General features: G+C 40.9%; 1 protein-coding gene across 1 annotated transcript in view; it reads right to left on the bottom strand.

The window, feature by feature from the left end:
- Positions 1-18,484, bottom strand: part of LOC120056986 (rho GTPase-activating protein 32-like) — a 242,900-nt gene that overhangs the window by 114,893 nt on the left and 109,523 nt on the right. Inside the window, exon 3 of the mRNA XM_039005315.1 lies at positions 21-129. Coding sequence (XP_038861243.1) covers positions 21-129 — 109 coding nt within the window. The remainder of the gene's footprint in view (positions 1-20; positions 130-18,484) is intronic.

Genomic DNA, 18,484 nt, shown 5'->3' with positions numbered 1-18,484 from the left:
GCCAGTGTTCTCCATCTCACCATGGCGCTGATGGTCTCATCCCAGTCAGGTCTCTCTCGGGGGTAGACTAGGCGGGTCAGCTCAGGCACTATGTCATCCTCCTCTGGGTGACGCCCTGGCCTCAGGCCCCTAGAGCAGAGTGAGAGAGAGGGAGGGTGAGGGAATTTGAATTTCAATTAAATTTATTGGCTCAATATTAGAGAGCGAGAGAAAAGGAGCAAGAGACTTTCTGCTCTTATTGCATTAGCAAAAACACTTTCTGTGATAAGAACCCCACCAGTCCTCCCAGGCAAGTCTTCAGATAAAAAACATACACACCCACACCAGGGTGCCTTAGAAGTTGTGGCTTCCATATTGAGTTGACAATACATGACCATATAATATCAGTGTATGAGTGTCAGTTATAAGGCACCCTGGAGGTTGGCACTTTGATCAGGGTGTGTTAACGGATGCATCATTTACATTAGAGGAGATGTCATAACCCATCAGTGGGCACTGAGAATGAAACACACATGCATGCGCACAGTGTGTGAAAGACACATGTAGACACATCAGAGTTAGGGCGTAACACTGCTCAGGGGTCCGGGGCAAGTAAAACTAATTGCAGGACAAGCAGATTTTAGATTTAAGTAATTTTATATTTTTTTAATCACGCAAAAATCACAAAATTAAACAATAAGGCTACTCTGATCAGAATGACAAACGTGCATAAATATGGAGGAATTCAGATATGACCTCATTGTTTAAGTACTACCTACAACGATTTTAAACTACGGTTCAATATGCCAATGAATCAGCACAATATACTTTTTTGTTTTTCCAAAATGCCACCGTCTTGGAGCTAGAATTAGGATCGCGTTTACTGTGCTAATGCAGATACAAAAAAAATAATAGTTAAAGAAAAGCACTGTATTACACAGCGAACTTAGCAAATGGAGGCATTTGTGGTAAGTACATGGGGGCCACCATCTTTATGCATGTCCGCTATTGGATCAAAGTGTCCTCTAGATGAGATGTGTTGCACACTGTCCTCCCACTTGCCCAGTGTTTTGACAGATCAAGTGTACAGATATGTGCACAGCCTTGCACAAATGTTTCCCCCTGGCACATTTTCTGGCTAGCACTCGCATTGCCTTCATTGTTGTTTTCCTTACAAATAATAACTTCACATGTGTGCGTTCCTATCAAAGTAAGTGCCTTATTTTCTGTATATTGTGTTGTCGTTTCTAATGTAGCAAACAGTATGTATGTATGTATGTAGCATAATGTATTTACAGTTTTATTCACATGCTTTCAAGTACAGGTGACAATACATGCATTCCCGATTATTGCATAGATTGTAATGGACACCTATGATGTGTGTAAAATACTTTAAGGTTGTACAAATTGTGATGAGCTAATCCTAAGCTATTTGTTCGCTATGTGTGGCTCCATGTTTGTTGACATTATACTACGCATTCTGGGTGTCACGTGAACGTCTATCAAAGCAAAAATGTTATATCAAAATGAAGGGAAGGAATGGTTGACTCATCTTTCGAGTAAACTTCTGGAAGTGAATGATCGTAGATGAGACACCCCCTTCAACATGCATACTGAAAACAGACCAAACTCATCTTGTCTCCTCTTATCTTTGGTTGACGCGAAAAAACTAACGTGGTGGCGCACACAAACTACCCAACGTCGGATTACTTTTGACATTTAGAAAGTGTTTACTCAATTATTTAGATCAAATGGTGAGCTCACCTGTGATGTGATGAATTGTAAATAGTAATTGCTATTAGCTAATTCATTTTGTGGTTTCTGTCAGCAAAGAGTGACCTAAATATGACTGCTTGAGTTATGTCAATCTTTCCTCAGTTAGCGCTACGACTAATGTAGCCTACATTTTCCGGTTTGGATGATTGTGTTTTGCAGTCGCTACTTCTGTGAATATCTCAACATTGCATCCAAAAATAAGCTGGTAACAGGGCATAACTTTGTAAGGACTATGTTAGCGCAAACTGTTTGTGAAAAAACAGTGTTGCCAGCTCAAACGCTGACTGTTGCATCAATCGAAATTGGACGTTCTAAATAAGCACTCTAATCACAGCGTACGCTGCAGGGACTACTGTAGAATGATCCCACCTGTTTGTTGGTACGTGTCAAAGGGTTAAGAGGAGAAACCGATTCCAGGCAAGTGATCGCCAACATCAAACAACAAGGCGACAACATCAGTCCCTCTACCCACGTCCACCAATCTGGTCTAGAGGTCAACCGATTATGACTTTTCAACGCCGATACCGATTATTGGAGGACCGATTAAATCGGACGATTTTTATATATATATTTGTAATAATGACAATTACAACAATACTGAATGAACACTTATTTTAACTTAATATAATACATTAATAAAATTAATTTAGTCTCAAATAAATAATTTAAAATGTTCAATTTTGTTTAAATAATGCAAAAACACAGTGCTGGAGAAGAAAGCAAAAAGTGCAATATGTGCCATGTAAAAAAGCTAACGTTTAAGTTCCTTGCTCAGAACACGAAAACATATGAAAGCTGGTGGTTCCTTTTAACGGTCTTCAATATTCCCAGTTAAGTTAAGAAGTTTTAGGTTATAGTTAGAGGAATATTTCTCTCTATACCATTTCTATTTCATATACCTTTGACTATTGGATGGTCTTATAGGCACTTTAGTATTGCCAGCCTAATCTCAGGAGTTGATAGGCTTGAAGTCATAAACAGCGCTGTGCTTCAAGCATTGCGAAGAGCTGCTGGCAAACACAGGAAAGTGCTGTTTGAATGAATGCTTACGAGCCTGCTGCTGCCTACCACCGCTCAGTCAGACTGCTCTATCAAATATCAAATCATAGACTTAATTATAATAAAAACACAGAAATATGAGCCTTTGGCATTAATATGGTCAAATCCGGAAACTATCACTTAGAAAACAAAATGTTTATTCTTTGCAAATTATTTACAGTCTTTGTTAGGAAGAAATGGTCTTCACACAGTTCGCAATGAGCCAGGCGGCCCAAACTGCTGCATATACCCTGACTCTGCTTGCACAGAACGCAAGAGAAGTGACACAATTTCCCTTGTTAATATTGCCTGCTAACATGAATTTCTTTTAACTAAATATGCAGGTGTAAAAAAATATATACTTCTGTGTATTGATTTTAAGAAAGGCATTGATGTTCATGGTTAGGTACATTAGTGCAACGACAGTGCTTTTTTTGCGAATGTGCTTGCTAAATCATGATTCGATGATAAATTAACAGAAACCGCATTGATTATTTGCAACGCAGGACAAGCTAGTTAAACTAGTAATATCATCAACCATGTGTAGTTAACTAGTGATTATGAAGATTGATAGTTTTTATAAGATAAGTTTAAATACTAGCGAGCAACTTACCTTGGCTCCTTGCTGCACTCGCGTAACAGGTGGTCAAGCCTGCCACGTAGTCTCCTCGTGGAATGTCTTCGGCCGTAATCAGCGTCCAAAAATGCTGATTACCGATTGTTATGAAAACGGCCCTGCCGATTAATCGGTCGACCTCTAGTCTGGTCCTCCTTCAGCTGGCAGACCGTGCCCTCTGTCCCCAATAGAGGACCGCCTTACTGCGGGATTTCCGCCATTTCAGACCAACGAGCCAACGGAGGCCCTAGTTGCCCTCTGCAAAAAAACCTATCTCAGAGGCAGCCACCTCTTTCTACACAACGACACTCCTCGCTGCATCGTGTAAAAACAAGCAACCTAGAAAAGGCCCAAAAATAGCCCATATTGTAGCCTGAGAAACAAGGTTCCAGAAATAGACAACTTACAAACATCAGAAAACATTCATAGTCTGGCCATCTCTGAAACAAACTTAGATACTTATTTTGATGATGCAGTAGTAGCTATACATGGTTATAGCATAAACAGGAAATATAGGAAGGCAAATGGCGGAGGTGTTGCTATATATGTCCAGAAATATATTCCTTTTAGGCTGAGAGAAGATCAAATCAAAGTTAATTTGTCACGTGCGCCGAATACAACAGGTGTAGACCTTACAGTGAAATGCTTACTTACAGGCCCTTATCAACAGTTCGATTTTTTTAAGTAAAAAAAAGGTATTAGGTGAACAACAGATAAGTAAAGAAATAAAAACAACAGTAAAAAGACAGTGAAAAATAACAGTAGAGTGGCTATATACAGTAGCAAGGCTATATACAGGCACCGGTTAGTCGGGCTAATTGAGGTAGTATGTACATGTAGGTATGGTAAAAGTGACTATGCATATATGATAAACAGAGAGTAGCAGTAAGGTAAAAGAGGGGTTGGCGGGTGGCGGGACACAATGCAGATAGTTTGGGTAACCAATGTGCAGGGGCACTGGTTAGTCAGGCTAATTAAAGTAGTATGTACATGAAAGTATAGTTAAAGTGACTGCATATATTTATTTTTTATTTTACCTTTATTTAACCAGCTAAGCCAGTTGAGAACCAAGTGGCCAAGATAAAGCAAAGCAGTGCGACACAAACAACAGAGTACCACATGGAATAAACAAGCGTACAGTCAATAACACAATAGGGAAAAAAGAAAGTCTATATACAGTGTGTGCAAATGGCGTGAGGATGTAAGGCAATAAATAGGCCATGGTAGCGAAGTAATTACAATTTAGCAAATTAACACTGGAGTGATAGATGATCAGATAGTGATGTGCAAGTAGAAATACCAGTGTGCAAAAGAGCAGAAAAGTAAATAAAAACAATATGGGGATGAGGTAGGTAGATTGGGTGGGCTATTTACAGATGGGCTATGTACAGCTGCAGCAATCGGTTAGCTGCTCAGATAGCTGATGTTTAAAGTTAGTGAGGGAAATATAAGTCTCCAGCTTCAGCGATTTTTGCAATTCATTCCAGTCATTGGCAGCAGAGAACTGGAAGGAAAGGCGGCCAAAGGAGGTGTTGGCTTTGGGGATATACCTGCTGGAGCGCGTACTACGGGTGGGTGTTGTTATCGTGACCAGTGAGCTGAGATAAGGCGGAGCTTTACCTAGCAAAGACTTATAGATGACCTGGAGCCAGTGGGTCTGGCGACGAATATGTAGTGAGGGCCAGCCAACTAGAGCATACAGGTCGCAGTGGTGGGTGGTATAAGGGATTTTGGTGACAAAACGGATGGCACTGTGATAGACTGCATCCAGTTTGCTGAGTAGAGTATTGGAAGTTATTTTGTAAATGACATCGCCAAAGTCGAGGATCGGTAGGATAGTCAATTTTACGAGAGTATGTTTGGCGGCGTGAGTGAAGGAGGCTTTGTTGCAAAATAGGAAGCCAATTCTAGATTTCGTTTTGGATTGGAGATGTTTAATATGAGTCTGAAGGAGAGTTTACAGTCTAGTCAGACACCTAGGTATTTGTAGTTGTCCACATATTCTAAGTCAGAACCGTCCAGAGTAGTGATGCTAGTCGGGCGGGCGGGTGCAGGCAACGAACGGTTGAAAAGCATGCATTTGGTTTTACTAGCGTTTAAGAGCAGTTGGAGGCCACAAAAGGAGTGTTGTATGGCATTGAAGCTCGTTTGGAGGTTAGTTAACACAGTGTCCAAAGAGGGGCTAGATGTATACAGAATGGTGTCGTCTGCGTAGAGGTGGATCAGAGAATCACCCGCAGCAAGAGCGGCATCGTTGATATATACAGAGAAAAGAGTCGGCCCGAGAATTGAACCTTGTGGTACCCCCATAGAGACTGCCAGAGGTCCGGACAACAAGCCCTCCGATTTGACACACTGAACTCTATCTGAGAAGTAGTTAGTGAACCGGGCGAGGCAGTTATTTGAGAAACCAATGCTGTTCAGTTTGCCGGTAAGAATGTGGTGATTCACAGAGTCGAAAGCCTTGGCCAGGTCGATGAAGACGGCTGCACAGTACTATCTTTTATCGATGGCGGTTATGATATCGTTTAGTACCTTGAGCGTGGCTGAGGTGCACCCGTGACCAGCTCGAAAACCGGATTGCACAGCGGAGAAGGTACGGTGGGATTCGAAATGGTCAGTGATCTGTTTATTAACTTGGCTTTCGAAGACTTCAGAAAGGCAGGGCAGGATGGATATAGTTCTATAACAGTTTGGGTCTAGTGTCACCGCCTTTGAAGAGGGGGATGACCGCGGCAGCTTTCCAATCTTTAGGGATCTCGGACGATATGAAAGAGAGGTTGAACAGACTGGTAATAGGGGTTGCAACAATGGCGGCGGATCGTTTTAGAAAGAGAGGGTCCATATTGTCTAGCCCAGCTGATTTGTACGGGTCCAGGTTTTGCAGCTCTTTCAGAACATCTGCTATATGGATTTGGGTGAAGGAGAAGCTGGGGAGGCTTGGGCAAGTAGCTGTGGGGGGTGCGGAGCCGTTAGCCGGGGTAGCCAGGAGGAAAGCATGGCCAGCCGTAGAGAAATACTTATTGAAATTCTCGATTATTGTGGATTTATCGGTGGTGACCGTGTTACCTAGCCTCAGTGCAGTGGGCAGCTGGGAGGAGGTGCTCTTATTCTCCATGGACTTTACAGTGTCCCAAAACTGTTTGGAGTTAGAGTTACAGGATGCAAATTTCTGTTTGAAAAAGCTAACCTTTGCTTTCCTGACTGACTGCGTGTATTGGTTCCTGACTTCCCTGAAAAGTTGCATATCGCGGGGACTATTCGATGCTAGTGCAGTCTGCCACAGGATGTTTTTGTGCTGGTCGAGGGCAGTCAGGTCTAGAGTGAACCAAGGTCTATATCTGTTCTTAGTTCTACGTTTTTTGAAAGGGGCATGCTTATTTAAGATGGTGAGGAAATTACTTTTAAAGAACGACCAGGCATCCTTGACTGACGGGATGAGGTCAATATCCTTCCAGGATACCCGGGCCAGGTCGATTAGAAAGGCCTGCTCGCAGAAGTGTTTTAGGGAGCGTTTGACAGTGATGATGGGTGGTCGTTTGACCGCGGACCCATACAGGCAATGAGGCAGTGATCGCTGAGATCCTGGATTGAAAACAGCAGAGGTGTATTTGGAGGGCAAGTTGGTCAGGATAATATCTATGAGGGTGCCCATGTTTACGGATTTATATGATAAACAGAGATCTCATGTCAGATGATGTGGAAGTAATATCAGGTTTATCGGCCTCACCTAAAGCCTATTCTCATAGGAAGTTGCTATATACCACCAAGTGCTAAAAGTCAGTATTTGGACTATGTGTGTGTGAAATTCTCAATAATGTATGTGATATCAGAGGTATATTTTCTGGGTGACCTAAATATTGACTGGTTGTCATCAAGCTATCCACTCAAAAAAGAAACTTCAAGATGTCTGCAATTTGGTTCAGGTTTTCAGTCAACCTACCAGGGTATTTACGAACAGAACAGGAACTAAATCATCCGGGTGTATTGACCACATCTTTACAAATGCTGGAGAAATCTGCTGTAAAGCAGTATCCACACCCATCGAAGGTAGTTATCATAATATAATAGCCATACCTAGAAAGACCAATGTCTGAGCCTTCATATTCATGCATTTCGGACCAAATAATGAAAGACAAGCACTGTAGTTTTGAGTTCCAAAGTTGGTGTGGTGGTAAGGGGCCAGGGTTCCGGTCTAGAAGCATGGTTTCTACTGCTCCCACAGTTTTGCTTCAGTACTGAAATTTAACTGATGCCCGGCCCAGAAAGACCATTTCCATTGACGGCCTCAAAGAGAAGTCATATTTGAAAATTCCTAATAAGACCCTTTAGTCATCACCTTTGCGCACAAAACATCCATTGAATTATTCAAATAATTGTCACAGAGGCAGATTTTTTGTTCCCATCACTCTCAGACGAAGATATTAACATTTTATATTCATCCAATGTATCGTGTTTTTGGATGACGTGATGACGTCGTCGCTGCTCCCTGTGCTGAGTGCTAATATGCATGTGATGTTGGTCCGTATAAACCGGATGCAACCAAGATAAATGGTCCATGAATCAGCATATGCAGACGTGAGTAGATTACCTTGAAAACAGCAGTCAAACATATTGGACGCAGTCTCCAGTTCTTGTTATACCGCAGTGTATGGAAGAGGTGAAATAAGGACAAGCCACCTGGTACCGACAACCTGGATGGTAAATTCCTGAGGTTGGTAGCGGAATACATTGCGACATCTAGAAAACTGTGTGTGCCATCAAGCCCGGTAAAGGTCATTCTGCTGCCCAAGAATAGAAAAGCACCCTTTAATGGTTCAAGCAGCCAACCAGCCTGTTACCGGTGTTTAGCAAACTTTTTGAAAAAATGGTGTTTGACCAAATACTATGTAATTTTACAGGAAAATTGTCAACGGACTTTCAGCATGCTTATAGGGAAGGGCACTCAACATGCTCAGCACTGACTCAAATGACATGATTGGCTGAAATAAATTGATATTAAGAAGATTGTGGGAGGTATTTTGTTAGACTTTAGTGTAGTTTTTGCTATTATTGATCATAACCTATTGCTGAGAAAACATAGGTGTTATGGATTTACATCCTCTGGCCTTTCATGGATTGAGAGATACCTATCTAATAGAACATAGAATAAAGCCTGTGTGTCTATGTACACTGATGACTCAGCAGTATACATGTCGGCTACGACAGTCAAATAAATAACTGACACCCTTAACATAGAGCTCCAGTCAGTTTTAGAATGGGCAACTAGCAATAGGCTGGTGCTCAGCCTCCAGAATCTATGCACCGGAGGGGGCTAGAGTCAGTATGTCCTATCTGGTGATATTCTCTGGTGTGAATTTAAGTCTGTCTCACTCACCTGCAGTTTCAACCTCAATGCTCAACTATGAAAAGCCAACTGACATGTACTCCTTTTGGTGCTGACCTGTTGCACCCTCTACAACCACTGTGATTATTTGACCCTGCTGGTCATCTATGAAGTTTGAACATCTTGAAGAACGATCTGGCCTTAATGGACATGTACTCACTCTTAGCCTCCACCCGGCACAGCCAGAAGAGGACTGGCCACCCTGCATAGCCTGGTTCCTTTCTAGGTTTCTTCTTAGGTTCCTGCATATCTAGGGAATTTTTCCTAGCCACCATGCTTCTACAACTGCATTGCTTGGGGTTTTAGGCTGGGTTTCTGTATATGTAAAAAGGGTAACTAAATACATATGATTTGCTAAATATCCCCAAAATTAAAAGCATAATTTTGGGGACAGAGTACTCACGCAACCCTAAACCTCATCTAGATATATTGAATAATGTGGCGATTGAGCAAGTTAAGATTAAACTGCTGGGTGTAATCCTTTATTTATTTATTTCATTTATCTAGGCAAGTCAATTAAGAACAAATTATTATTTACAATGACGGCCTACTGTGGAACAGTTCAGGTGCAGAACAACATATTTTTACCTTGTCAGCTCTGGGATTCGATCCAGCAACCTTTTGGTTACTGGCCCAACGCTCTAACCACTAGGCTACCTGCCACCCCAATCCTAGATAGCAAGCTGTCATGGTTGACTCAATGGTTGCAAAAATAGGAAGTAGTCTGTCCATGATAAGGCATTGCTCTGCTTTCTTGACATCTCAATCAACCAAACAGGTCCTGCAGGCCCTATTTTTGTCACACCTGGACTAATGCCCAGTTGTGTGGTCATGTCCAGCAAAGAAGGACATACGCAAATTGCAGTTGGTCCAGAACAGAGCAGCACGTATTGCACATAGATGTACAAGGAAGGCGAATGTATTTATGAGAGGTATTGACATGTTGAATGCACTGAGCTGTCTGTCTGAACTACTGGCACACAGCTTGGACACCCATGCATACCCCACAAGACATGCCACAAGAGGTCTCTTCACAGTCCCCAAGTCCAGAATAGGGCTGGGCCATATGGGCAAAATATTATTTTTAGTTTTTGAATAACGGTATTTTTAGTTTTTGAATAATTAAAGTTCTACATGAGTAGATTTATGAGTAGAGAATGATCCTGGGGTGGCAACACATACATTCTAAGTGATTTCAATGAGTCTTTCTCCATTCTGATTGTTTTATACTGTTCAATTCAACTACAACCAAAACAAATTTCAGCACTTTTTTAATTTCAGAATTTCCTACACTCAATTGCAGTGGTGGAAAAAAATACCAATTGCCATACTTGAGTAAAAGAAGAGTCATTTTCTATAAATTAAGTAAAAGTGAAATTCACCCAGTAAAATACCAGAGTAAAATTCTAAAAGTATTTTGTTTTAAATATACTTAAGTATCAAATCATTTCAAATTCCTTACATCAAGCAAACCAGATGGCACCATTTTCTTGTTATTTTTTTTACATTTATGGATAGCCAGGGGCACACTCCAACACTCAGACATAATTTACAAACAAAGCATTTGTGTTTACTGAGTCCGCCAGATCAGAGGCAGTAAGGATGACTAGGGATGTTCTCTTGACAAGTGTGTGAATTGGACCATTTTCCTGTCCTGCTAAGCATTCAAAATGTAACGATGACTTTTAGGTGTCAGGGAAAATGTATGATGTAAAAAATACAGTATATTCTTTAGGAATGTAGTAAAGTAAAAGTTGTCAAAAATAAAAAAAGTAGTACTTGAAAGTATTTTTACTTAAGTACTTTACACCACTGCTCAATTGAGATAATTTCCAAACTGCCATTTAGGGCTGCACGATATGGGCAAATAATCTAGGACTTATTTTAACCAAATGTTGCAATTGCGATTTGACTTGTGAATTAGAGCAAAACTGTTGGAATCATGGAAATAGAATGACTATTCTAATTCTATAGTTAGAATATAAAAGTGGGCACTTTGAATACAGTGTTTGAGATGACAACGAATTAAAATGAAAAGGAGTTATCGTGACAGGGTAGGAACTAAAGTGTTGATAAGTGTTTCCTAGGGGACCCTATAAGCTTTGGCTACATTGCATGTTTTCTTTTGAGAAACATCAAATGCGCTCCTTGAGTGACAGGGAGCATGGCTAGGTCTGTGTGGAAAGTGGCAGAGAGAAAGAGCAGAGAGAGATGACTCAAGTAGCGAAGTAAACTATAAAAATTGACATTACACATGGCGTATCACATTTAACAAACCAAACATTCAAATACCGGTATAGATGGTAAAATAAAAACCCAAACCGGTCCCTGCATCAATAGCGGTATATCATAAAATACGGTATGCCACCCAGCCCTAGTCCAGAACAGACTATGGAAGGTGCACAGTACTAAATAGAGCCATGACTACATGGAATTCTATTCCACATCAAGTAACTCATACAAGCAGTAAAATTAGATAAAAAAAACACCTTATGGAACAGCGGAGACTGTGAAGCAACACAAACATATGCGCATATACACACACACGATAGCATACGCACTATACACACGTACATATGGATTTTGAACTGTATATATGTGGTAGTGGTGGAGTAGGGGCCTGAGGGCACACAGTCTGAATGCAATGTAATTATTTTCTAAATATTTTTTATAAACTGCCTTAATTTTGCTGGACCCCAGGAAGAGTAGCTGCTGGAGATCCATAATAAATACAAATACAAATGACATGCATGTCAATCTCTCCTGGCTTAAAGTTGAGGAGAGATTGACTGCATCTCTATTGGTCTTTATGCGAGGTTTTGAAGGTACCGAATTGTCTGTTCAAGCAGTTGGCACACAGTTCCGACACTCATCGGTCCCAGAACAGAGGCCAGGAACAAAAGAAACAGTATTAAATAGAGTCAAGACTACATGGAACTCTGCCATCCCAGGTAACTCAACCTAGCAATAAAATTAGATTACATTTTTTTTTAAACAGATAAAAGAACACCTTACAACATGACAGGGACATTTTTATATATTTTGTATTATACATTACATTATGTATTGTTATGTACTGTATATTATGTATTTTGTATGTATTTGTTATGTTTTGTTTCTTGTTTGGACACCAGGAATAGTAGCCTTGGCAGCAGCTAATTGGGGATCCTAATAAATATTACTAATACTATCCCTTCAAGGGTTGAGAGACCGATGCACTTTTACTTTTTTCACACCATAATTTATGCATAGACACAGCCATAAAGCAATAGACCAAACAGGTTTATGCGTAGTATGTGTGTGTGCTAAGGCCAAATAGCACCTTGAATGGGAGGAATGTCAATATTATTATGTGCGGAGGCAAAGTAGCACCTTTGCAGAGGGAGAATGTCAATGTAATTTAGCCATGGAGCCATGAAAGAAATGTTCTGGCCTCAAATCATTTGCTTTTGATAATAATGACTTGAGGATGTAGCCTATAAAAACAGGTGTAAGGTAAGATTGAACTTTGTTGAGATATAGCCTACATACAAGTGGAAGGCTTGAAGCATCTGCATACAGTACACACAAAATGAAACATTACCATACACACATCCCTTTATGCACTTTTTTACACAAGCACACACAAATTACACCAAAAGCTGCACATGAAACACCAACATGTTTATAAATCTACCACAATTCATCTCCAGACTAATGTGTGGTCTATTATGAAGCATACATAACACGGATATAACTTGACATAACGTGATGCAAGTCAAGCATTCACCGACACATCACTGGTACCCATGAAACTACCAATTCATGTTCAGATAGGAGTCGTGATTAAATTGATATCCTTTCAGAAATGCTCATGATACACATACTAGACTACTTCTAACAGTTTTACATCTGAGACAGTAACTAAACTACCATGATGATGTAGGCTAGCCTATATTTCAGTGATAATGCCCGAGAAGCCGGTGTTTGGAGGATATATTGTCAAATATATCCTCCAAACACCGGCTTTGAGGGCATTATCACTTTTATACAACGGTTTACCACATATTCAAATAACGATTGACATATTTTCATTAAAAACGTTATTTTGATGAGATTATTCATACTATTTCATCCTTCCACAAGATATAGTCAAGTCGGCTGGTCGTTCGTTCTATTGGTTCTATTAGACGCGACCCAGTCATTCAGTCTTTTTGTTCTGTATCTATGGACGCAACCCAGGTGTTTGTTCTAAATGTTCTATTACCATACTGGCTGGCAACGTTCTTATCCCTCGCTTGCTAGCTACGGCTAACTTACACAGTCACGTCAAACAGTGCAGCCTGAATAACAACAGTAGCAGCATTTGCATTTGTTAAGCAGTTTTCAAGTGGCACATCCATAATGAGCTAATGAGGCGCGATTTCGTCTGGAATAGAAAATGTGCTCTCTCGTAAGGACATTGCTGTCCAGAGTAGCTAGCCAACAACACATCTAACTTTTCAAACTGAAGCTGGAAAGACTGCAAACTAGATGCACTTTGTTTCATTTGACCTCTTTTCAATTGACATTTCTTTGTATATATCCATAAAAATGATGCCAGATGATTCATGATTTCGACTGGCTGAGAAACGCTGCCTGCCATTCTGTCCCGTCCCGACTACCGACACGTTCATTACTATGGGACAACAGATCGAATTTGAATATTGAAACAATGTTGCAAATGTCGGAGAAACAGACAGCAAGGTTTATACAAATCTACGGTGTTGAAAACTAAATGTTAGTCTAAAAAATGTAAGATCATGTCTAGATGCTTTTTACAGTGGAGATCAAGTTTATAAAGTGCTTGGCTGGGTTGATGAGACAGTTGATTGCGCAGTCAGATGGAACAGAGTATATAGGCATTTTAACGTCATAGATTAAGCTGGTGGTAACTTGTGGAATAGACACTGGCTGGAATGCAGTTTTAACCAATCAGCATTAGACCCACCCGTTGTATAAGGAATAATTCAACAATAAAGAATTCCATTTACATCTACGGGCCTTCTAGAAGTTTGACTTCTGAGTGACTTTTGGACCAATTTAGTGTATGTGGTGAAAACACAGTCAATCAATACCAATGTCTTGGCCTGCTGCCTGGTGCTAAAAATACATGACTGTCTATCCTCCTACACCAGCACACACAAAACTGCTGATCCTGTTTCTGTAAACTGAAGGTAGGCCAACCAATTTTTCTGGGAAAGAGAAACAAGCACACCACCTCTCCTACCTACCCCATAACACCGCTTGACCTCAAACACACGCTGACACACACACAAAACAGACATGAGGGAGAGAGCTAGAGAGGCCCTGGGAGCAGCAAGATTCCTGCTGCATTATGACAGAAAGACACCAGCCTATGGATAGAGGATACAGACTGTTGGGTCTCTGTCTGTATAATCATCAAGCACTTGATTGGTTGAATCAGGTGTTAGTGATGGGCTGGAACAAAAAAAAAAAGCACATTGACGGTGTTCTCCAACAATGTATTGGTAAAATCACAACAAGGATGACAACACCATAAAGGACATCATAGAATACGCCCAGTATGATGCTTGTGGGACTGTGTCATAGCAGTGCCTCCATTGTCTTGTGACACACACACACACACCCTCCAAGGAGGTTGTTAAATCAGTCGGGCCAATAAAAGTGGTTAGAAAATGCTTCATGCAAACATCTCCAAGGAGGTGGGCCCAGAAGGTCATTAACAGTGTTGATTACAAACCCAGGGCCGGGCCGGGGAGAGACGGAGGGAGGGGGACAGAGGAGGGCCAGGGAGGGAAAGAAAGGGACAGAGAAAGGAGACACAGGAAACTGTCCCGAGACAGATTGAGAAGAGAGTCACGGTTGGTTCAACCTGAGAAAAGGCACACATGCTAAATTGTAATTATTTCGCCTCTATGGCCTATTTATTGCATTACCTCCCTAATCTTCTACATTTGCACACACTATACATAGATTTTTTCTATTGTGTTATTGACTGTACGTCTGTTTATGTGTAACTCTGTGTTGTTTTTGTCGCACAGTTTTGCTTTATCTTGGCCAGGTCTCAGTTGTAAATGAGAACTTGTCCTACCTGGTTAAATAAAGGTGAATTTAAAAAAAACAAGCAGAAACGTGCACCCCCATCCCTGCATACACACACTCAACACAACGTCTCTAGTCACTCTCAGGGAATTGCCATCTTCATAACATTTCACTACCTTGAGTCAGAATGTTGTCACAACATGTAATGATCAAATGCATCTGTACCAAATCAAGTGAACCAAATAGCCTCAATCTCAGAAAGCCAGAAGGGTAGGAGATGGGAGGAGGAACCACCTGAGTATAAGTGAGTGGTGGTGCTTTGCTGGACTGCAGCTATAGGGGGCTGAAGAGCTGAAAGTTTGCTCTGACTTGGATGTCACCCATCTAGTGAGCAGGTCATGTTGTTGTTGTGATTTACAGCAGTGTCCCCTCAATCTCCCATCAATGGACTGGCGCCAGTCCATGAGATGTTGCTGGCCGGTCCCTGAGATTGAATTACACTAATTTAGTAAGGTCTAGTGATAGGGGAACCGCTTACATTAAAACTAAGTAGGAAAAACGCTTGCCGGTACCTGGTTCAATGAAAAACACTGATCTAAAGCTAGAGCCACCAAAGCAACTCAGAGAGCGTGGAGTTGAGTACACAGACTTCGGGCTCTATAAAATCAGTTTAATTATTTTCCCAAATTCTGTGCCATCCTTTTTGTTTTTCCAAGTTTCTGTTTCCTCCTGTTTTTCAGGTTTTCGTTCTCAGGCTTTAATAGAAAAAAAAACTAAAGTGTATGTTCTAAGTACACAACAATGCTTAAACCACATCAGGAGACAATTAAGGTCTGGGAAATATTTGAGAAATTGTATTTTTTTTGGTTGCAGTTACCCTTTAATTCTAGTGTGCACCTAGCAAGAGGCTGTTGTTTAGCTGTATATTTTAGGGCACGTGATGGTAGTTTGCAAAACAAATACCCACTGAATTGATGCAAATAATCATGATATCATTCTGGCAGGCAAGCATAGGCTACTTTGTAGAGAACATTTATTTGAGAAGGTTTTTGTGAAAGACTTTAAATCTACCAGAATACCTTAAATTAGCATAATCACTAACGGCTACGCACCTCACATACATAGGGCTGGGCAATGTTGCCAAAATATCATATCACAGTATAACTTTTATTTTTAAATGGTATTTTGTTTTTGAGTAGTGTATGACACAGTAGTGTATGACACAGTACCAGTCAAAAGTTTTAGAACACCTGCTCATTCAAGGGTTTTTCTTTATTTTCTACATTGTAGAATAATAGTGAGGACATCAAAACTATGAAATAACACATACGGAATCATGTAACCCAAAAAGTGTTAAAATCAAAATATATTTTATATTTGAGATTCTTCATTGCCTTGATGACCGCTTTGCACACTCTTAGCACTCTCTCAACCAGCTTCATGGGGTAGTCACCTGGAATGTATTTCAAATAACAGGTGTGCCTTGTTAAAAGTGAATTTGTAGAATTTCTTTCCTTCTTAATCCGTTTGAGCCAATCAGTTGTGTTGGGGTGGTATACAGAAGACCAAGTCCATATTTAGGCAAGAACAGCTGAAATATGCAAAGAGAAATGACAATCCATCATTACTTTAAGACATGAAGGTCAGTCAATCTGAAAATGCAAAGTGAAAACAGCATTGTTGTATGTGCTGCATTTACCATGCAGACTGAACGCAATTGTCTCGTGGTCGAGGAACAAAAAATGCGCTCCTTGAGTGACAGGGGGCAGGTCTAGGTCTGTGTGGAAAGCAGCATGGAGAGAAGAATGGAGAGAGAAGAGTATAAAAATGGACGTTACACACAGCGCATCACATTTAACAAACACCATTATAGAAGGTAAAGTAAAAACCCAAACCGGTCAGGCATCAGTACCGCTATGTCGTAAAACACGGTATAAATCGCCCAGCCCTACACAGAAAATTATTGTTGCCTCTTCAGAATGTTCCAGGAAATACGAATCACTGATGCATTCTGTTCATGCCTTATGATAAACTTCTGCAAATGTATAAATTGGAACTGTTGAATCCTGTTTTAATGTCTGTATTCCGTTATTCCGTCTGTGCTCGCTGCATTGCAGATTTATATAGGGCCCTAAAGACTCCACAGACCTTACATCAGAGAGACATCAGTCGGGAAGTTAAAGATTGGTCGCAAATGGGTCTTCCAAATGAACAAATGACCCCAAGCATGAAGTAAGGGCTTTGTGATGGCCACTCCAATACCTTGACTTTGTTGTCCTTAAGCCATTTTGCCACAACTTTGGAAGTATGCTTGGGGTCATTGTCCATTTGGAAGACCCATTTGCGACCAAGCTTAAACTTTCTGACTGATGTCTTGATGCCATCTATTTTGTGAAGTGCACCAGTCCCTCCTGCAGCAAAGCCCCCCCACAACATGATGCTGCCACCCCTGTGCTTCACGGTTGGGAGGTGTTCTTTGGCTTGCAAGCCTCCCCCTTTTTCCTCCAAAAATAACAATGGTCATTATGGCCAAACAGTTCTATTTTTGTTTCATCAGACCAGAGGACATTTCTCCAAAAAGTATGATCTTTGTTTCCATGTGCAGTTGTAAACCGTAGTCTGGCTTTATTTATGGCGGTTTTGGAGCAGTGGCTTCTTCCTTGCTGAGCGGCCTTTCAGGTGATGTCGATATAGGACTCGTTTTACTGTAGATAGATACTTTTGTACCCGTTTCCTCCAGCATCTTCACAACATCCTTTGCTGTTGTTTTGGGATTGATTTGCACTTTTCGCACTAAAGTACGTTCATCTCTAGGAGGCAGAACGCGTCTCCTTCCTGAGCGGTATGACGGCTGCGTGGTCCTATGGCGTTTATACTTGCGTACTATTTTTTGTACAGATGAACGTGGTACCTTCAGGCATTTGGAAATTGATCCCAAGGATGAACCAGACTTGTGGAGGTCTACAATTTTTTTCTGAAGTCTTGGCTGATTTCTTTTGATTTTCCCATGATGTCAAGCAAAGAGGCTGTCCTAACCGACTTGCCAAAACTATAGTTTGTTAACATGAAATTTGTGGAGTGGTTGAAAAACGAGTTTTAATGACTCCAACCTAAGTGTATGTAAACTTCCGACTTCAAATGTGGATATCCGCTTTCCGGACAGTACTGTGTCACAAAGAACGTGGCGACTTGACCCACTACAACTATCCTGTGTAGTGCCTTTAAAAAATACATATCAACTCACATTGATGTTTTTTTACAGATCAACTGCACCCCTGACGTGTCTCACTCAACTGATTGGGAGTTGTTAAAAGCATATCTAAGGGGCAAAATTATTTCATACACAGCGTATGGCACCAAATGCTTATCGGAGCTATCTCAACTCTTCTAGATGTGGACAACAGATATGCCTCTTTGCAGACTCCTGAACTCTACAAAGAGAGACTGCTACACCAATCGGAATTTAACAACCTTTCCACCAAACAGAAGCTGCTCCTTTTGTTTAAGTCGAGGCAAAAATTCTATGAACACGTAGAGAAAGCTGGCAAGTTGTTCTCACCAGCTTCGACAATCCGCTGCTCGCAGCACCATACCTGAAATCTGTGTTGCAGTTGATTTAACTTCCACCAATCCCAAAGAAGTCA

Source organism: Salvelinus namaycush, chromosome 12 (assembly GCF_016432855.1).
Source record: "Salvelinus namaycush isolate Seneca chromosome 12, SaNama_1.0, whole genome shotgun sequence".
Lineage (NCBI taxonomy): Eukaryota > Metazoa > Chordata > Actinopteri > Salmoniformes > Salmonidae > Salvelinus > Salvelinus namaycush.
This window is presented reverse-complemented; position numbering and strand designations above follow the sequence as displayed.